This window comes from Protopterus annectens, chromosome 17.part0 (assembly GCF_019279795.1).
Source record: "Protopterus annectens isolate FY-2018-M chromosome 17.part0, PAN1.0, whole genome shotgun sequence".
In the NCBI taxonomy this organism is placed as follows: Eukaryota; Metazoa; Chordata; order Ceratodontiformes; family Protopteridae; genus Protopterus; species Protopterus annectens.
The window spans coordinates 16,746,976-16,769,134 of record NC_056751.1 but is presented as its reverse complement, the minus strand read 5'-3'; the positions used below and the strand labels follow the sequence as shown (position 1 = coordinate 16,769,134).

Genomic DNA, 22,159 nt, shown 5'->3' with positions numbered 1-22,159 from the left:
CTGTTAGTTGCACATGGATGGTCTCCGATACTAACCTGGAGGTGTGGATATCCTTGATAAATATGGAAACTCCCCCTCTTTTGTGGTTTGGTCCGGGTTTTGGGGCCGAAAAGCATGATATGAGGTATAGCCTGGTAGTGCTGGGGTGCTCTCTGGAGCCTTGAACCAGGTTTCTGTCACTGCACAGATATCGATGTTCTCCATACTGAGGAGAGCTTTGAGTGCGTGCATCTTGAGGTTAAGACTTCTGGCGTTTAGCAGCATTACCCTTAGTTTCTTGTTCCTTGTGCTGTCTATGGGGGTGGGTTTGACTTTTGAGCCTTGCCTAAAAAAGGCAGTATGGGGTGGCAAGAGCCTTTGCCAATATCCGAAAGCCCAGTGGTGACAGGTGCAAGCCGTCCCTAGCGAAGCAACGTGGCTTGTCGAGCATGTCATCCCAGGCTGACAGACACTGGATCCCCTTTGAATGACACCAAAATTTTAGCCAATTGTTAAAATCGATCATTTTGTCTTTGTACTGTGGCATCATTCTAGGTGAGGGTAAGATGCTGCTCAAGGTCAGGGTCATACCAGCCTGGGCTACATGATCAGAGAGCTCCTCTATGTCTCTTTTCATGTAGTCCAGGGAGGTACGTCTCAGGTTATTCACACCAGCATGTACAATGACTGAGTCATATTTGTATTTGCTTTGGAGTGACCTGAGTGCTTGCATTATGTGTCGGATCCTAGCACTCGACAGGCAGCTCACTGTGACCTTCTCTTTATTCAGCCTGGTGAGCGGGACGTCAGTGTGTCTGACAATAGAGTCACCTATAACAAGAGTATCAGGTGTGTTATTCAGCCTTAAGGGCTGTGGCTGCTTGGCACACTGACTTTGTGGGTTATGTATTGTGTGTGTTTTGTTTTGAGGTAGCGTTTGCTTGGATGTGTGCTTTGGAGGTCTCTGTTGCTTAGGTAGATTTTTATTTAGAGCCTCCGAGTATGTTTTTGTGTATTTATTTGTTTGGTTCGCTGATGTGGTGGGACTATGTGATACTGGAATTGTGTTGTGTGAGGTTACCTTCTCCTCCTGACTGGTTACACCAGTTTTGAGATGAGAGAGCTCAGCCTCCAGTTTGGCTAAATAGTTGCATCTCTCACATATATTTGAACCTGTTTGGAGGAGGAGAGGGTTGTCCATGTACATGAGACAGTTGTAACATTGCCTCAAAATTCCCAGATTCACCAGCTGGACTGGACAGGAAACCATTGACTGACCTTTGGACATGCTAGAGTAATAAGGAAACTGAATTTAAGACGGACCAATAGAGGACAGGGTAATCGTAGAGAGTATGAGTAAGTAGTGCTTATGGTTTAATAGTGCTAACTTGTAGGATTACTTAATTGGACCAGTGAAGGGCCTTAGAATGAGAATATGGTGTTTAAATTGAGAGATAGAGCAGTTCTAAGGGAAAAAGTGAAGAGCAGACTTTGTGGAGCCAGGAATAGTTTAAACCCAATTAGGCGGCGCTGCCCGTTGTTGCGCTATGCTCAAAAACGCAAAACCGCAAAAGAGGGTTTTAAGAGAGGAAGATGAAGGAGTTTTGGAATTGACCCAGAATGGCCAATAAAACTACAGTTTCAAGTCAGTAACCACTCCCACAGGGGCAGGCAGGCTGCTCAATGTTTTTCACTGCCACTGATCAACAGAGAGACTTTCCTTTAGCCCAAGCAAAAAATGGCCTCACAGAAACTTACAAACAGTTCAAGAACAGCAAGCCTGTAACTGAACTTTTTTAAATCTCAGAAAAGTGGGAAAAAAGCAAGATTTTTTTGTTTTTGTTTTTTCAGAGATAGCAGAGGTTAACAAGTATCAGCAAGTTATAACAGTGCAGTAATTTAATAAATAATGTCTGTATCTTTAAACACACAGTTATTGGATTTCTGTTGTAGTGCTAAAGTGAGGATGGCTTTGTTATAGTAGATATATTGCCTGATCTTGTTTGTTTTATCTTGTAAAGGAACTTGGCTCTCCCAGGGATGTCAACAACCGTGATGGCTCTGTCTTTCTCCAGAATCCACCCCCACCACGTTTGCGTTCGCTTGACACATTCAGAGGGTAAATAATGAGCTGGTAATTTCTTTGCTGGTAGTTAGCAGTCTGCATTTTACACAGCATTATTTTGTTGTTGCACAGGCCCTTATCTAAAAGATTTTCTGCTGTTTCTTTCTAGGTTGTCCCTTATTGTTATGGTTTTTGTTAATTATGGTGGAGGAAGATACTGGTTTTTCAGACACCAAAGCTGGAATGGTAAGTCAGTTTGTGTAGTATGGATTCTACCTATATTTTTTGTCATATCGATAGTAGTACAAGTTAAATTTTCTCTTTTGTCAGGAAAGAGATCGTCAGACTTCAAGCTAGTTTTTCAGACTTTGGGGACCCCTTAGGGGATGCATCTGCAGGCCAGAGTAGTATTGATTCTTCAGAGTGGTCTTAATTTTGAAAAACAGCAGCACACAGAACCAACACGGAGGTGAACCACGACTGGAGAAGTAGGAAATCCAAAATCAAGAACAAAAAACTCCAGCAGCTGGAAACACTGAGCAGATCTATAGTAGTTTATTCATAAAGCAGTAAAACCACACAGCTTTCAGGTTAATGCCCTTCTTTGGTGTGTAAGTAACAGCAAGTGTAATCACATCTCCATTAAAACATATTCAAATTAAAACCATGTGACACAGCCCCTGTCAGAAAATAGAATACCGAACAGATCCAGCTGCTGGAGTTTTGTATGGGTAGTGTTCTAGGTTTCACTCTGCGCCCATGAGAGTCCTTAATTTAGACATTATAATTAATAACATAACACCTGCCCCACTGCATGAGTGCAGGCTTTGTATCCATATGTTGGAATTTCTGGAATAAAGTATTTGGTCGTTGAAGTCTGCCTGTATGCTGCTGTTTCTAAGTAGGCACCCCTGCTTTAATGTTATGTCTTCTTTTTTGCCCTTTTTCTTTGAATGCATCTGTTTAGCAGTTTATTAGTGCCTCAGACAGTGTGCTTCTTGGACCACCATTCTTTTGACAAAGAAATATTTTTGTCCAGCCTGGATTCCATCCCCTTCCAGCAACCCCCTCTCATCATTCTGTTGTTCCACTTAACCTCAACCCCTTATTCTTAATCTTTTACATCTTCCTTTTCTGTCTTTCATTGTATATTTATCTGGGTCTACTGTTTTTGGTCGAAGTTTCAGTACTTCAAACTTCACTTGTACAAACCCACTTGTACGAAGTATTGAAACTTCGAAAACTGACTACAGAGATCAAAATGCAGCCCAGAATGTGAATATTCAAATATTTAAAAAAATGTTTTTGTTATATATTTTTTTTTATTTGTGAGGTGATCGGGCGCCTAGACTTCAGCAAAAGTGCACTTTTGTTGAGGTGCACTTTCGCTGAAGTGGGGTTTTATTTTTTGTTTTTGGTTAAGCGACAATTCGTTCTAAAGTATTACACCCATTTATCCACCTCTCCAGATTTTTCATTCTATTCACCATTTCGTAAATTTGAATTGCAGAAGTCTATTCCCCCATCCCACCCCAATATATAGCCAGCAGAAATGGACCCAATTCTTCAGGTGCAGCCTTACTAATAACATGTATAATACAAGATGACCTCAGCATGTCTGGTGTGGTGTTTGCATTGCACGATTCAACTTTTCGATGGTCATTTATATTCAAAACCTAGATAATTTTTCACCTGTTCTTTCCTAGGATCGTGTCTACAAGCTTTTATTTATTTATTCAGTAATGCACTTGTTCACCTGGTAGGTGAACTTATCCACTGGCCCTTTTCAAGCTATGAGAAAGCCAAGTTTGCTTTGTAAGCATAGCAGCTGCAGCAATACAAAAAGAACACAGGAGTATGATGTGTTAATGCAGTATTTCCCTTGCATTCTCTAAACAGACTCCATAACTTTGTGCCACCTGTGTAGTCCATTGAAGGCTAGCATCTTCATCCATGAATGGCTATACCATTGTTATTGTCCATCAGTTTACTGGCTATTCTGTTTGGTCTTGCTTTCAACTCTGCTGTTATATTTGTTACAAATCTTGTAAATAGAATCAGACATTGCAGTAAACCTTGTGGCACTTCAAAGTATACTTTTTTTTGCCCTGAGAAGTCCCTGTTGACTCTGACCCTCAACTTCTGGTCAATCTGCTAATTTGTAAACCACGTCACCATTTCGCTTTTCCTGTCCTTTTAGCTTTCCCATCAATTTGATGTACAGGGTCACAGACCTTGCTGAAGTCCAAGTCACCCTGCCCACCTTAGTAATGCTTGCTAACTCTAACCTTGCCCTGCCCCCAACACTAACCTACACCTTACCTTAAAAAAATCCTTCCATTAACACTACCACTACTCAGACAAGTTTGAGGCTAGTGTTATGTGGGGGATTTATTGTGAAGATTGGGAAGGGAAATAGTTTTTTTTTTCTTGATCTTTTGCAGGTTCAGTATTTAGGGCATTTGATATATATGTTAGAACTTCTTAATGTTTTATATTCGATGTTACCCAAGTTCAGTCTTGTAATGGAATTTTGTGTGTGTGTGTTGTGCACATACATAAATATATATATATATATATATATATATATATATATATATATATATATATATATATATATAGAGAGAGAGAGAGATTTGTAGGCCATAGACAAACTGACTTTGCCTTTTGAGAAGATTTTTGATATGCAGATGCTGAAATGGAGTATTTAGGATGTTCTACATTACTGGTGTTGCTTGAATTATCAATGCACTTCTAAGTGCAGTTTTGTGATTTATACACGTTTAGGATATTGTAACAATGAGTTTTTGTATTTGAATAAATTTCTAAGATAAACGCAGATCTTAATTCTGCATTAATTAGTACTTTATAAGCGGATATCAATTTTTAGTGTATGGAATAGAGATTCAGTTGCTGACATCTAGAGGTTGACAACAAATTGAATTTATTTGGTAAATTTCCTCTGAACAGACTCTAAAGGTTCAACTTTCCACCCGAGTCGATACAAAATATTTTGTCAGAGGTCTGATAAATATCTTGTACAGATCAACCAAGTGACATTCAACTCTGGTCAAGGTATTTCTCAGTAACATGCCAATCCGTCTCATTGCTGTATTAAGTATGTTATTTACATGCTCCCAAAAGAAATGTGTTTAAAATAGTGATATCCAGGTCCTTGTAGCTCTTTCCTACTTCTAAATTGGAATCTAGTGGAAAAACTGGATATTTTACATTGTTATGAAAGTGCATTATCTTCTATTGATTTGAGCACAAGCTAATCCCTGTTTCCCTGGCCAACAATGCTAACTTAGGTAATGTGATAAAACCTCAACATTTTTTTGCTTACTGTAAAAACTCTTTTGCAATTGTCAGCTTATTTATTAAGCCAACATGAATGTTGCTTTAGGGATGGTTGGTAAAACTGTTAATAGTGTCCATAAGACCGAGCACTGTAGCACCACAGAGACAATTTCCAAGATGTTTATAGTGTTTCACTGCTGAAATTTCCTGCTGTGGAAGCCCTTGGCTGGTCTAAATACCAGAGATTGTTTCCTCCTCCTAATGTGCCAGCAGAAGTCCTCCCCTCTGGCAACCGGGAAGAAGGGTTGTCAGCTGGCGCCATTTTCTCAGTTCTTTCTTGTCACTGGAGCCCAGTATAAATCCATCTTGCTGTCATTTTGTCCAAAGCCGGAGTCTGAACCGCAAGCAAGTTAAATGCCCATTTGGGTGCAAAATCCAAAATCTTGGATGCTCCCATTGATAAGGATTTTCTATTTAAAGCCAAGGCTCAAGCCATTTTTAAGAAACTGGAGGACAAGGCTAAGTCCTTGCAGACCGTTAAGGACTTCTTGCAGGCTCAGCCACTGAGATTCAGTAGGAACTATCCTACCAAGCACTAGTCCTTTCCTGCCTCCCAGAGTAGACAGAGAGGACTATCAGCACAGACTACTTAGGAAATAGCAAGTAGAACAAAGTACCAGGCCTACAAGGCCTAATTCCTGAGGGGCCCAACAGGGAGTAGACATGACTCAACCAGGCACCTTCCTGTTCCCCTCAAACCTATAGTGTTCTTGTCCTTCAAGACTAGGAGGCAGGCTTTCCCTGTTTCTAAACAAGTGGTTACACATTACCTAGGATAAATGGGTCATTCATATCATAATTTCAGGATCCAAACTTCAGTTTGCCTCTCCCACAAGATACGGAGGGATCCCTTCAGTTTCAAAAGATCATCTCAAAGAGGTGCAGTTACAGATCAACCTTTGACTGGACTAGGGCTCCATAGAACCTGTCCCCAAAGAAGAAAGGGCACAAGGTACTGTTCATGGCTTTTCTCTTACCAAGAAAAGAAAGGACTTTGAGACCAATGCTGAACTTGTTTCAGCTAAACCAGGTTTAGAGGGGCTGACAAGGGTTAAAGTATTGCAGAATTAGAAGAATCTCAAAGAACAAGTAGAGAATGCTAAAGATAACTTCAACTAAACAAGTGCATAATGCTGAAGAGAAAATAAGGGAATGTCTGGATAATATGCATGAATTTAGAAAGATTACTGTTAGTGAGTTATTTTGATTAACAACTCAAGGGGACAAAAACTTTTAACACAGCAACTTAAGCAAGTGAAAGCAGAAAGGGTTGTCACTAGACTTAGGGAGCCTATGACAAGAAAAATAACAAAAAATCATATTGAGATATTGGATATATTTTGGAAATGTTATGATTTTTTTTAAAGCAGAGGAATGTGGAAACCAAGAAAAGAGCACAAATGGAAATATTTATGGAAGACTTAATTATGCCAAAATTGCAGGAAGATGTGTCCCAACAATTAATAGTTAATATACGAGGAAGTTATACAAAAATGGTGATGTATAATCAGTCTGTAGGGAAGTCTCAAGGAACAGATGGTATTCCTGTGTAAGTTTGGATGATAGGAGGGAAGAAAGTGATAAAGATCTGGAAGATTTTAGTATTTTAAAAGTAGTGTAAGCACCAGCATCTTGTAAGAAATCTTTGGTGGCTGTATTACCCAAAGAAGGTAAAGACCAGTCAGACCCAGACTTTCTATAGACCCATTTCAGTTTTTTAATTATTGATTATAAAGTGTTTGTCTCTACATTAAGAAGACTGGGATGGCAATTCTGGTGGCATTAGAAAAGTAGCTTGGTCTGTCCAAGATGGGAAACAGGGAGACTTAAACTGAGATAGTTTCAATGACCAGTGGGGTTTTTAGTTGGTTTACTCACTTTTCTTTGAGTCAGTAAATTCTTCTGCTTGTCATGCAGTGGCATATAGCCTTGAATAGATTCAGGCAACCTAGAAACTTATAAAACTTCCCCTGTAACTTTACCCAGTCCTCTGTTGTGAAAAGAACAACTGGTTCGCACTGCCACACAACTTCAGTCTTAAATAACCTAGTTGTAGTTTCTATCCTCACAATACCCAAGTTAGCCTTTTCTATCACCTCTTTGTAGTTCATCTAAAAAAAGACCTGACACCAGAGGTGGGCACTTTCCCAATTTCTGTGCTGGCAACTTGTTAGGTATGGGCATCCTAAGACAATGTAGGAATTGTCCTGTGCACTGACAACTGATACTGTACGCGAGAGAAACTGATACTGTACGCGAGAGAAACTGATACTGTACGCGAGAGATGTAATTACACAATGTCATTGGAAGCAAGACTCTCACACAGAAGCACTCAAAATAATAATCCGGGTGACAATAATGTCAGCATTACATCTACCACATATAGCACGGACTCAACACACAGACCAACATATGCTGTGGCACTTGAAAGCAAACTTCCTAAATCCCAAAACCCTCCTAGACATTCATCCTACAAAAAGAATCCTCAGCAACCTCAGAACAACACCCAACTCATCACATACAGCCACACCCTTTGGAGCATTAATTACAAAGCCCGTAAGGCAAGCCAGCACACTACCCAGTATTTTTATTCATAGGAGACTTTTTTTATGAGACATACAAATGTCCTGCTCACCAAGCTGAATAAGGAAAAAATCACGGCCAGTTGTCAGTCGGGGGCCAGGGTTTGGCAAGTCATCCTGAGATAAGTCATTACACCACAAGTACCAGTATACCTCAGTCATAGTCCATGTTGGGTGTAAATTACCTGAGACACACCTACCTAGACCATAATAGAGACATTGTGGAGTTCTCAAACTTTGTGTCCCAGGGTAGTGTGTGCCTATCATTGAGCGGCATTCTACCTTCACCAAGGATGATGCCACAGTATGAACAAAAGAGGATTGACTTCAATAATTAGCTTAGTTTCTGATGTCTTTCCAAGGGGTTACAGTATTTGTCAGTATGGGGAGGATATGTTCAATACACCACATTGCTTTGCCATGGATGGTCAGCACCTGTCCTCTCTAGGCTTTTGAAAACTGTAAAAAAATATTTTCCTCCCCTAAAGTGTCTTTCTTAGGCAATGATTAACTGACAGACCTTCCAACATGGCAAAACCAACCCAAAAGAGTCTAAAGGTGTTACTGATCAATGCTGAAAGCCTAAACAAGAAACTTCACTCCCTCCAGGCTGTTCTCACCCTGTTGTGCAATTACTGAGACATGGTTTTAAAGTTGCAGAGAGCACCCCAGTGGTGCAGGGCTACAGTGCCTTCCTCACTTTCAGGCCAGCTACTGCACAGGCAGGGACAAAAGGTGGAGGTGTCTCAATCTGCATCAACAGCAAACTCATCTCAAGACTAGGCAAACAAGATAATGTGCTTGAACTTCTCCATGTCCAGATTTTAATAGGCAAAGTCCCTATATCATATTCTTGCAAGCCATAGGTCACCCTCTATTACCCAAGTTAACCCATACCTGGACATGCTGGAGGCCCTCACCATTCAACCCAGTATCACTTTCACGATCAATTTCATCTACCCCCCCCCCCCCATTATAAACTGAAATACTTGACGACCCCAGACTGACAGACCCAGAGATTCCTGGACTTGGTAAACACAATCAGCTTGGATCAGATGGTCTGTACACTGATTAGGGGTGCAAACGTACTCCTCCTGGTAGTCACAAACGTGGGAGAATGCTGTCTGCAAGCAAATGCTCTTATCCACCAAGTAATAGTCTTATTTCAGACAGATCATTATGTAATAATACAGTTGTCAATCTTGTTACCTTTCAGAGAGGCCACTGATGTTACCTTCTACTTTTCCTTACTGTTGCTTTAGTATGCACAGTCAGTGAAATTTCGATTTTACATTTTATGATGTTACTCAATGTATTTCTCTGTAATGCATACTATCACTGCCCCTAGCAATGTGCACGCTTTTCTGTCCCGAGTTAATGTCAATACTACTATCTGGTCTACACAGCTACATCCTCTACTATTCTCTCCTACCCAACAACACAGGCACAGGGACACCTACCTGATGCCTGTGTGTTTGCCAGCTGATGTCAGCAGTGTGTTTTTACTGCTACAGGTGTGTGTGCTTACAACTCAGCAGCTGAATTGACCACTGTGTCTGACTTACAAATAGTAGCAAACCAAAATTTGATAATGAGCACAGCTGTAAGTGGCAGAATTATGAGCACTTTGGAATAACTTTTTTCCTCAATGAATATTAATAGAATTGCCACAAGATCCACTGAAACTGTTGCTAGGTCAACTACAGATTGCTTAAATAACCATGGTATAAAACACAAAGCTTACAACAGTCGCTTATTTTTTATTTCTCAAGTAACTGTCAAAAATCTTGGGTTTGTGGTTTATGAAAGTAAAAGAAGAAGAGAAAAAAGAATATAGACTTCAGTAACAGAGGCACTGAAAAAAAATACCCTGTTGTAACTTGTAAAGTTCCCATCCCATAGAGCCCCCTCTTCATCACCCATAGAAGCCAAGTTGATGAAAGTCACTCACATCACGTGATTAACACCACATGTTAGCACAAGCACACTAGATAGCGCACAGCATTAGCACAGCCAGCAAGCCACCTGACTTTCATCTTCCCAATCCCATCCTGGCTCCTCCTTCCAATACAGGAAGTCACTAAGTTCCAGTAAATAAATTAGTCCAGCCCAAAAATTAGCAACCCGCAACAGCTTCCAGCTCAAAAAACTGCAACCTGCAAGTGCTCCAAATTTCCCCGCAACCAGGTTTCCATACCAGCCCAATTGGGTGAGAAAAATGCAGAACTGGCAACCCTGCTGAGATGCAACAGTAAAGCTGCGGGGAGTTATAATCTCAACAACTGTGCCATCACAGTGCACTGTGGGGAAGATTTAGCTTTAGAAGAAAAGCTCTGATCTGGATGTCTACCCCCAGGAAGACCCTGAGGGTTACAAACACAGAAAATTAGCGGTGACTACTACTTTCTGAAGCATACAGGTTAGCAATGTGTAGGAATTCAAGAAAAGATTTTAAAAAAGTGTCCTTCCCACCCCTCCGGCCGTCGTGGTCTTAGCATGCATTTTCTAAAAAATGTTGATGCTGTAATAGTCATTATATGTTAGAACAATTAAGCGCTTTTTGTTCCTAATATATTTTTGGGAATGAAAGTGCTTAATTGTTTTAATAAAATCTGCCTTTATTCACATGTCAACACTTTTAGTGGAGTCATACCTCTCAACCTCTTAGACTTAGAGCAAGAAATGTGGACAAAGCCTAAAATATTTTTTTGTGGGGTGGGGGGGGCAAAGGCACAAAAAGATCTCAGACCTCTGATTGTGATTTTTTTTCATGCAAACACAGAATTGTCAGTGTAGTAAACAGTGAAGTATCCCAGCATAATGCTGATAATGCATATTAGTCCTGCAAGCACAGATTAATAATTGTTTATAATGAGCACACAACAGAGGATGCATTCCTCCACAGACAGCTTTCCATCCCCACCTAGTAGTTATCACTCCTCAGCTGTATAGATTTTAGAGGGACAGTTATAAGCTATGTTGTTGACTGTTTGCACCTTGGATATCTGTGATAAAAAAAATAACGGCCTCAGAGGAGACCACTATTTCAACTTTCAGACAAATGGTGACAAGGTATTCCGATTTGCTTTTTAAAAATCAAATTAGTCCTCCAAAGCCAGAATAATTACCAGACAATGGCAGTATGTCATTTTATTTACAGTACACCCCTGTACTGAGCAATTATAGCTACAGTGACAGGTAGGACTGACTTATCCAACGCATCTGATGTAAACATTTCCACTCAGTGGAAACGTTTACACAGGAGAGACCTCCCCCAACTATTCATCCACTTTTGGGGAGTTGGTGGCATAATGGTTAAGGTCTTTACTTCATAGGTACAGGCCTTTGGGGGTTGTCATAATGGTTAAGGCATTTGCCTTAAGACACAAGGTACAGGGTTTGATTTTCATCTTTGGAAGCCATGGCTAGGCTTAAAAAGCCCCCCGTCCCCATGAAGTCACTAGCCTAGTAGTCCCCTAGGAACTTTTGTCTATGTGAATATCCGATACCCAACTGTAATGAAATAAAACAAAATAAAGTAATAGCTACACCCCAAGCAAACTGCTGTCACATCTCCCAACGTATTAACACAAGAAGCAGTGGCAAATGACAAAAAAAAAAATAAGCAACAGATTTTTTTTAAATATTGCCGTTATGTTCTTAGAAAGTTGCTAGAATAACAAGTTTTGCATATTAGCTTATACATTTTCTGAAAGATACGATGTCTGCAAATTGGAATTTTCTAGAATGTTTTGAAAAGCACAAGTTTTACAAGGCTCATATCAAAGAATTACACAAAATCATGGAGAGAGAGTTGAACAGTCAAGGTATGATTGCAGTACAATTCTCTAGTCCAGAAGTCATATATTTTATAAGGAAAAGAGCAAAAACATGAGCCTCCAGTCACCCTGCAAAGCTGTTCAATAATATCTAGTTGCATGCCAGTTCACATTATAGCTCGTAACCTGCAGACCTTCTAAAACGATCTGGCCACATATTTAGCACAAAATTTCAAACATAGCACACAACCCAAACTACTACTAGGATTGTAGGACACTACTCAAAAATTAAAAACATTGAGAATTACAAATGCAGAAATTATTGCATATTGTCATCAGTCAGACATGTAGCACTAATTTATAAAAAGAAAAAAAAGAACAAAAAGACTTCAAAATTCAATATTAGGCCAGACGGCTGCATTAAGGGTTCATGGACTTTGATTCCCTGCAGGATGCTCTGTTGGAGATGCTGGGTGAGTGGATTGGTGTGACGAGGGAGATGATTTTTCTGAGTTAAGATACAGAACTGAAAGTGGTTAGACAAAGGCCTTGCTGTGTCTAATTATGTTGGGAGCCAAACAATCAGTTACTAGAAAATGGAAATCAAAATCTAAACCAGCTGTATTAGAAGTAGTGAATCCAGTAACCGAGATAAAACAACTGGAATTGAGATCTTTAGAAAAGGGTAGGAGCAAACTTCATAGGAAAAAATGTGAAGTGTGGGAACAATACATACAGGGGAGGAATGAGGTTTAAAAGAAGGCAGGACTTAAATGAGCTATATAGTGTTTGCCTGAAAATTATTGGGTAGATTGTAAGTGATGTGTAATATTTGCAACTGGGAGTGTGTGTCCGTATCGTTTGTAATGTAAAATGCTTGCAACTAGGATTGTGTCTGTGTGGTTTGTGTTTATTTATATAAATGTATAATTGCGTTGTAAGCAATGGTTTAATAAAGATGTTTCTTTAAAAAAAGTGGCAGGAATTAAATAATTTATGTATGTTTAGGTTATATGATATATAGCAATATACGTGAAGTATGATGTTAATGTTAATAGAGTTTACTTTTTTTTATAAATGTAAAATTGCCTATATCACAAGTGATAATTTAATACATGTGTGCAAAAAAAAAAAAAAGGATGCCTTAATGCATTAAGAAATGACTTCTGGCTGTTGGCTATTAAGTTCATATCAGAAATGCAAGTTAAATTGGACATAATTGCCACACAAAAAAAACACAAATCAATACTGTTGTGTGCAGTGTGTACTGGTGCACTGTTCCCACCTACTGTTAATAGTCGGTATCTGGTTTCCCACTGTCAGGATTAAAAAATGAGCCTACATACTTGCAATACAAATTTCTATTTGTAGTCTCTCACTTCAGCCAAGCAGAAGTCTCCTCTTTTGTGCAGATAAAAAGTAAGATAAGATCACTCTCTCCAGATTTCTAGCCTAGCTATAGTAGAATGATAAAGGTTTTAACTTCTTTCCAAAAATCAAGAAACTACAAATGCTGCTCTTCCACAGCTAGCCCAAACTGTAGAAAACAGTTCAGATTTTTCACACCATTCTTAGCTTTCTTCCCACTTGGCCTGGTTTAACAGTCACCTGATGTCTTCACCGTGTTCCTCATAAAATTGTTGGGTTTCTGGCAAATCACTGAGGATGGAAGTCACTAAATGATGACTTACATTTTAATTTCAGACTTCATATCCTTTAGAAAATGCATGTTAACAGAACTCATTTAATTCTAGCCACTTTATAAAAGCAATGTTTAAGTTCTGCCCGTCCTTGTGTGCCCCCCCTCCTCCATTATTTTAGACTTTGACCATATTTCTTGCTTTACGTCTAAGAGGTTGAGTGGTATGCTTCCATAAAAAAATAAAACCAAAAGTGATACCTGAATAAAGCCACATTAGTAAAATAAAGTGCTTTTATTCCGAAATGGATATTGGGAGTGGAAGTGCTTAATTGTTTTAATATACTGTGGCTTCATTCCAGCATCAAAGATTTTCATAAAAAGCATATCAAGTGCAATTATTTATTAATTTATTTTAAATTCAGCAATGAGCAGGATCATAACTCCTACAATACCAGCAAAGTAGTACAGCTGAAAAGTGTGATCCATACCCTACCCCTCCGCTCTCAGTGAATTGGTTGGTTAAGTGCATTGAATTCTACAGTATCAGTGCTATTAACCAATCAACTCCACTGTTGAGTGTTGACGTTTGTCTTCAAAAGGAGCTCCGCAGCCATTTCTGTATTTTGTTTTATCTTTTTAAGTAAAAAAGGTAAAATAAGTTGGAGACAACCTAAAAGGCTCTTCTTCTGTGCTGGCCACAATCCACAGAACCCTACGGTTTGTATAACCAGTAGTAGGTAATTCAAGCCAGTAACAATAGCAGCACCAGCCTTTTCTGTTACCAGGGGGGAGTTCTTTTGCTTTCTTGACTGAAGATTCTGTTTTGTACCTAATATTTAGCTTCTCTTACACTGGAAACTGTCAGATCCTCCAAGAAACTATTGCATCTATCCTAAGCCATGGTAGCAGTACTTGAGTAGTCAATTATTTGATTATCTCTCAAGAGGTAGTACAGTAGCACATTGGTTATCATCAGTGATTGACAGGTCATGGTTTTATGGTTAAGTTTTCAGCTGTATGGCATCTGCATGTCCTTCCTTTGTCTGCATGTTTTTTGCTGAATGCTTCTGTTTCCCCTGCATTCCAGACGCATGCTGTGGGTGAATTGGTGATCATCCAAACTGTCTGTGTGTGTGCTGCAAGTGCGTGAGTGCTTGTGTGCATCAAATGGGGATTGGCAATTATTTCATGATTGCTTTCTCTGAAATGGGCACATTTGAGTTCCAGGATAGACCTGAATTGAATTAAGCAGATGAATGGAGACTGAGTGATTTGTTTCTCTCAAGCTGCTTCTTTTATGTAGCTATCATGCTGCAATCCTTTCCTGTGCAAGACGTTTTATCACAAACACTTTTGAACTTTGTACTGGGAAAAAGAGGCAAAACAGATGCAGAAATATTTGATATTAAAATGGTTTTACATATTTATTCTACAGAGGTCCCTTCTCCCAGCAAACTAAAACTAACAGAATTTGCAGAACCAGCTAGATCTCCTTCTATTCATATGTTAAAGTATTCATCACATATGGGAGTTTGCCTCCGGCTAACTCGATTGTCCAGCCATTATGCAAAACTCTACACACTGCTGCTAGGTACGTGCTACACTGCACATCCTCTTGTGTATGTCTGTCATAAAGGGATGTCGGCATGCACCAACCTCAGAATTTTTCTGTCGCCTGTCCGATAGCCTGCTCCAGACATTCTCTCGCCAGATTAGTGTCAAAGCATGGTTCAGATGAGTATCCTGTTGGGGTTTTTTCATTTCTAATTTTCTTGCTTTTTGCTACTGCTTATTTATGTGAGCTGATTTCATGTCAGCTAGGAAGGGCAAGTGTCAGTGTGGAAGGCAGATTCCACATAAAGATGCCCACAACCTCTGTTTGTTCTGTGTAGGCCCAGAAAACAACTATACTGCCTGCGATATTTGTAAATCGTTCGTCCTCAAAACTCTAAGGAGCCATCTAGCTTCTCTTAAGTTGTACTTGGAGAACCCGTGTCTTAAGCACCTGGCACTGGAGATGGAGGTGACATTGGGTCCCTCTGGCAAGCCACAAGCTAAAAAGAACAAGAAATCTTGGCCAGATATACCAACTGCGCCCTATCTCTTCATCGTCTCTCCTGAGGCTGATAAAGGCCTGGAGGTCATTCTAAGTCCGTGGATGTCCTTTCAGCGGGTACCACAGAGGAAGCCGTGAAGGAGTCTAGCAGCACGTCCAAATGGAAAGTGCAAACATCCAACTTGGACGCAAAGGGAGAACCACTGCTGGTTATTTCTGAGGGTCTTCAGGGCGTCACTGAAATCACTGTCCATGAGGATGTGCTTACTGATGTAGTCGAATGTAGGCCGACATCAGGGCCTTCTACATTCCATCACATTGAAACTCCTAGAAAGAAAAAAGTGAAGGCTAAGCACATTGCTCCTGCCCAGTCAGAACACTCCCCGATTGGCAGGCTTTCTTCCTAAGCTCTTTCAATCCCTTCTTGGCCCTGCGCCAGTCCTCACCTTCCTCTGTTCCTTTGCAGTCATTTTCTCCCTCCACTGCATTCAAGAGGACAGCTGCAGAGTCCTCTTTGGATGAGGAGGAATCCTTTGAAGATGAGTCATTGGCCTATTCCACCCAGATAGCTTCATGTCTGCCCTGAAGAGGAATCTAATTGTATAGGTTCCCCTGGGGAGGTTATTTCCTTTGGAGAAACTATCCAAAAAATGAAAGAATGTTTAAATAGGACTGCTGCTAAGTCTCAGATATTCAAAAGAGGTATGACCTCTTGCAGATGGATTCTTCATCACCATCTGGTATTCCCCCCAGTTCTGCCAGCCTTCCTGGATGCATTGACTGCTGCTTCTAATTGCCCAGATATTCAACCCCTTGCTCCCAAGTGCCCAGATAGGTTCTACAAGTACCTAAGGATGCTAAGGTTCTGTTTAAAGATCCGTCTGCAGAGCCAGCTGCCATTTCTATCTCGCCTGATAAGGCCTTCTGCTTTCTTACTGCCCTCTGATAAAGAGAGCAAGGTTATGGAGAGGCTGGGGAAAAAGGTCTACACCTCTGCTACCCTGGCCTTCAAGGCAATTAATTACCAGACTCATATGGCATCTACTCTCTGGGTCTCCTCTCTGATGCAGGAAAACTCCTTTCTGAGCTTCCAGATTCTCCTGACAAGGCAGAACTGGCTGCCATTCTCAACTGCTCTGTCCAGGTTACGAGGCATTCCATCAAGTGGAGTTATGATGCTGTAGATATCTCTGCTAGGGCAGTGGCCTCTGGGTCAGTTTTAAGGAGATAGTCTTGGCTCAGGTTAAAACTTTTGCCTGATGACGTTTAAGGCCAAACTCTTGGATGCCCTTCTGGATATTAAAACATTATTTGTTAGCTCAGCTGCAGAACTATTCAAATCTTTACAGGAAAAAGGTAAGGAGCTGCAGCACCTGAATCATATCCTGGTTTCTCCTGTTCCCAGGTTCCAAAGGAATTGTCCAACAAAGACTGCCTTTATTAGGAAACCTGTCATGCCACCTCCTTCTAAAAGCAAGAGATGCCCTAAGAAACCAGCTTCTTCTAATCTGCCTCATCGACTCCGGCTCGGAAACTGCCTTTTCAGTCCCAATCTAAGCATGGCAGCCTGTGATTACACACCCCAGGACCATCCACTCCTGTGTCCCTACATTTTTCTCTCTCTCTTGTGACTTTGATTTGGATCACCCAGGGCTTTTGGTCCTCTCCATCATCCAGAGAAGATATCTCATGGTTTGTGAAACTTATCCTTGTTTCAGAGGCACCCCGCAACCATCAAAGGATCAAGTGACTCTCCTTCCTCAGGTAATTTTGGATCTTCTCTCTCAGGGAACTATTGAAGAGGTTGCTTCTGCTCAACAAGGAAAAGGGTTCTACTCCAGGATATTTTTGGTTCCAAGAAAGGATGGCCTCTGGAGACCCATTTTGGACATTCCTACCTAAACACCTTTCTGAAAGTCCCATCCTTTCGGCTTCTTCCTCAAGTTTTCATGGTGTCATTGGCCCTCAAAGACGCTTATCTTCACATCCCCATTCACCCTCATTTCAGGAAATGTCTATGTTTTTCTGTTGCTTCCTCTCATTTTCAGTTCTGTGCTTTGCCTTTTGGTCTCTCTATGGCACCAAGGTACTTCACAAAATGCTTGAAGGCTTCTGTCATAGCATTCTGCAGACTGCAGGGAATTCAGAACTTCCCTTAAGATCATTTTATCCAAGTCCAATCACCAGAACTACTCCAGGAATCTTTTCTTCACCTTTTCCTTTCTAAAGAGTCTAGGCTTCACTATAAACTATCAGACATCCTCTCCGACCCCTTCACAAGACCAAATCTTTCTAGGCTGTAGGATCCAAACAAACAATATGCTAGCTTCCCTACCCACAGAAAAGGTGCTGTTCCTCATCTCTTAACTCACAACATTCTACCCCTCCAGTCTATGACTGACCGGGACTTCCTACACTTCCTGGGGTTCATGGCATCTACTATCCCCATGCTCCCTTGAGCCAAACTAAACATGAGGAAAATTCAATGGTTTCTAAAGGCTGTTTGGATGCAACACTCCCACCCCCTGAATTTCATGATCCCACTCCTATCCTGCATAAAATAGGAGTTGGATTGGTGGATACATCAGGTAACCAAAAATCCTGGTCTTGCCCTCCAGCAACACCCCTCCCTTCCCTGGAGTTATACACAGATGCTTCAGACACAGACTGGGGTGCAACTCTACAGTCCCGGAGGGTCAGGGATGTGTGGTTTCCCACACAGGCAAAAGAACATATTAACATAAAAGAAATGAGAGACCTGGTTTTTGCTTTGAAAATCTTCAAACCCAAGCTTATTCCAGGGGTGCTGAGGTGGTGCACAGACAACACCACTGTTCTGCCATACATCAACAAGCAGGGGGAACGAAGTCTTACCTTCTATGCAGACTAGCCCTATATGCATGAGAGTTAGCCCTTCAAAGCCAAGTCTCCCTTCAGGCTGTTTACCTTCCCATGGCTCACAATGTGGTGGCAGACGCATTAAGTAGGTCCATGACCCAGTCCCAGGAATGGAAGTTACACAAGGATGTGTTTCTGCATCTGATCCATCATTGGGTTACGCCTCTGGCAGATTGCTTTGCCTCCCTCATGAATAGACAGCTTCCAAAGTTTTGTGCCAGGGTTCCACACCCCCTGGCATGGAAGGTGGGTGCTCTTATTTCCTTGGAAAGGGATGTTTCTGTATACATTCCCCTTTTACCTCTCCTCCAAAAGATCATACTGAAGATTCAGCAAGACTAACCAAAAATCTTGCTGGTGACTCCCTTTTGGCCAAGGCAACACTGGTTCCCCCTTCTCCTGCACTTAGCCACAGGCAATCATCACAAGCTACTCCACAGGATGGATCTACTCACACAGGACAAGGGAACACTGATATATCTACAACTGTCATCTCTGAACCTGGCTCTCTAGGTGATAGGATTTTGATTCCCTTTAGACTGCTATTTTCAGAGGACGTTCAAGTTCTGTAGAAAGCCAGAAAAAACATTACTAAGAAATCCTGTTTCCAAATGGAAAAGGTTTTCCATCTGGTGTCACAAGTAATGATCTACAGCCACTGTTAGGACGATGTTCTGGTGGTTTTGTCCTGTGTGAACTGATGAAAGGTGGCTTAACCTACTCTTCAGTGAAGGTTCACCTTTCAGTTGTCTCAGTTTGTCTATGTAACTCCCTTTAGCCTTGAGGTTGGAGGTGAAACTTTTTTCCTAAAAGGCATGCTTCATATTAGATCATCAAGGAAACTAGCTCCTCCTCTTTGGGATTTCAATTTTGTATTAGAGAAACTTGCTTTGGCACCCTTTGAGCCGGCAAGTTCCTCTTCCCTGCAACATTGCACATGGAAAACTGTTTTGCCTGTCACCATTATATCTGCTAGGGTTTCTGAGCTGCAAGCTTTGTTATCTAATCCCCCCTTCACAGTTTTCCACAGGGACAGGATATCCTTGCATACCAACCCTTCCTTTATGCCTAATGTTGTCAATGAGTTATCTCTTAAACAGTCCATCAATTTTTCCACCTTTTTTCCTTCCCCTCAATGTAAAAGTGAGAGAATCCTGCATTTTTTGGATGTGCAGAGGCAACTGAAATACTACCTGGATAAAACCAAGCCTATCCATAAATCTGACCACTGTTTGGTAGTGTCCTACCACCCAGGGGCCATGGGTCAGCCGGCTTCCAAGCAAACTTGTTTCTTCTTGGATTTCTAAAGCTAATCTCTTTCTGTTTCTCAGCCAATGGTAGGAGCCTTTCTTCTCCCATGAGGGCACACTCCACTACAGCAGTATCCTCTTCTGGGGCTTTCTTTAAAGGCTTGGACACTTTGTATCCGGGAGGTAGCTCCCTGGTCCTCTGTTCATACTTTAACTAAACATTATAAACTCAATGTCATCTCCAAATCCCGGGTTGCTTTTGCTAAGGCTGTTTTACATGGCTTTGTAGAAAAAGCTTCTGCTCCTCCTCCGCAGCTTTCCCAAGCATGAGCTTTGGCATTCTCCCATATGTGATGAGTACTGCAGCATATGAATAGGACATAGAATAGTTGTCTAAAATCTTACCATAAGCATAGCTGTCCTCTTCTATATGCTGAAGTATTGCTAACCCCCCTGCCTTTCCTGGTGATATGTTTTTCACCTAGGCTCAGGCTGGTGCTTGGTGGCATTCAGTTCTGAGGTTGGTGTGTGCTGACGTCCCTTTATGACCTACATACATGAGAGGATGTGTGGCATTGCACATACCTAGCAGTAGCATGTACACTTTTGTATACTAGCCAGATGTATGACTTAGCCGGAGGTGAACTCCCATAGGTGATGAATACTCGAGCATATTGAAGAGAAGGACATCTATGGTTATGGTAAGATTTTATGCAACTATTCTATTGTGCTATGTTTTAAACATTTCTACCTTTTCTTAAGAATATTTGTACAGATTCCAACAAGCACTGCTAGATGAAGTGTGTAACAGTTAGTCAAATATTGCTTGTGAGCTATGTTTTGTGCCAAGAAAGTGCCATGTAAATGCTAGTTCTGTTTATTTTCTCTGTGTATCTGTTTTCACCGTCTTGTGTTTGTGCAGTGATATTCTTTCTTGAGGAAGGCAACTAAGCCTGTATGTAGATTAAGCTAAGATCATTACATGCCAGGGACACCATGACATACAGCACCTGACTTTGAAGACCTCTCCAATAAAATTATGTAAGAGTATATTTCAATGTAATTTGTACCCAGTAATTTTTTAAGCAGCTCCAACACACATCATTACCTTCCACCCATAGACCTGGTAGTGTTTCATTTGGTGGTAAAACTGATGCTTGTTGACTCTTCTGTGTTTTCTTCTTTTGAGACATTTATTTCCTAAACATAACCCATCTTCTGTGTGTCTTTTATGTTTTTATAGGATTAACTGTTGCCGACCTTGTGTTTCCTTGGTAAGTAGCTGCTGAGTAAATGTTTTGATATTTTACTAATAGCATTATGGTGATACGTTGCATCACTGGTAGTTACAGCAGTTTTCAGGTTGTACTGGTTCATGATAGTAAAATCAGTTGCCCATTGTATATATTAAATCCAACGGGGAGTGTGTGTGTGTGTGTGTGTGTGTGTGTGTGTGTGTGTGTGTGTGTGTGTGTGTGTGTGTGTGTGTGTGTGTGTGTGTGTGTGTGTGTGTGTGTGTGTGTGTGTGTGTGTGTGTGTGTGTGTGTGGTGGTGGTGGTGGGGGGGGTTTCAAAGAGCTTTGGTTCCTCTTTGTATTGCGGTCACTTTCTCTTTTATACTGGAAACCGGTCAGTGTAGGTTTACCCCCTAAAAACATCATCATGCAGTTGTGAAACTGGTAATTCTGGCTTGAATTTTAGTGTTTATTATGTATTTTACATGTTTATTAGTCTGGATGAGTGGACTGGTCTGTGTGGACTCATTTCATCTACTGCTCAGGCTACACATAGCCAAAATAACATTCACAAAATTTCTGTATAAAAAATATGAATTGATAAAATTGAACTGCACTGATGCATAGGCATTCATGAACACAGTACATTGTATACAATAATACTACAAATGTACATTAATAAATAGTGTAATTGAAAGGCCACAGGAAGATAAGAATGCCTGTCTTTAGCTTGTTGGGAAGAACGTAGCAAGTCAAGTAATTACTACACAGAGAAAGTGTAGTAAGTGATAGAGTAATGAAACATTCACTTGTGGCTCTGTAAATAAGATGAGAATTTAACAGTGCTGTAAAATGTTTGAGATTAGTGAATTGCCTAACTCTGGTTGGAACATCATTCCAGGTCTTTAAAAAGAAATCTGATGTCTGTTTTCATTCTGTCCTCAACTGTTGGGTTCAGAGATGATCCTTTGATCCAACTCTGCTGTTACTTTAGCTTGTGTCCACCAAAAAACTCTTGAGCTCCTCCCTTACCATAATGCTCCAACCCCTATCATACGTAAGATCTTACTTGCTGCTTTTGTGAATAGATGTGGTCATCTTGAGCTCTTGAAAGGCATTTCATTTTATGAGAAGTATTTTATTCTTTATCTTTACAAACGTATTACTAGTTATCCTCCCATCACTTTACACTTAGTGTAGTTCTTTTTTTACCATAGTTGGTGTTACTTCTATTTCTTTTTCTTCCTTGTACACCTTTTGTGTATTTCTCGATACTATTGTTGGTATCTTTTCTCCTTTTCTCTTACTTTTATA

At 40.7% G+C, this 22,159-nt stretch overlaps 1 protein-coding gene across 1 annotated transcript in view; it reads left to right on the top strand.

Annotated features, from left to right (window-relative positions):
- The window catches only part of HGSNAT (heparan-alpha-glucosaminide N-acetyltransferase), a gene marked incomplete in the record, with an annotated part of 974,112 nt that overhangs the window by 476,725 nt on the left and 475,228 nt on the right, over positions 1–22,159 (top strand). Inside the window, 3 exon segments of the mRNA XM_044059525.1 lie at positions 2,001–2,098; positions 2,214–2,290; positions 20,855–20,885. Coding sequence (XP_043915460.1) covers positions 2,001–2,098; positions 2,214–2,290; positions 20,855–20,885 — 206 coding nt within the window.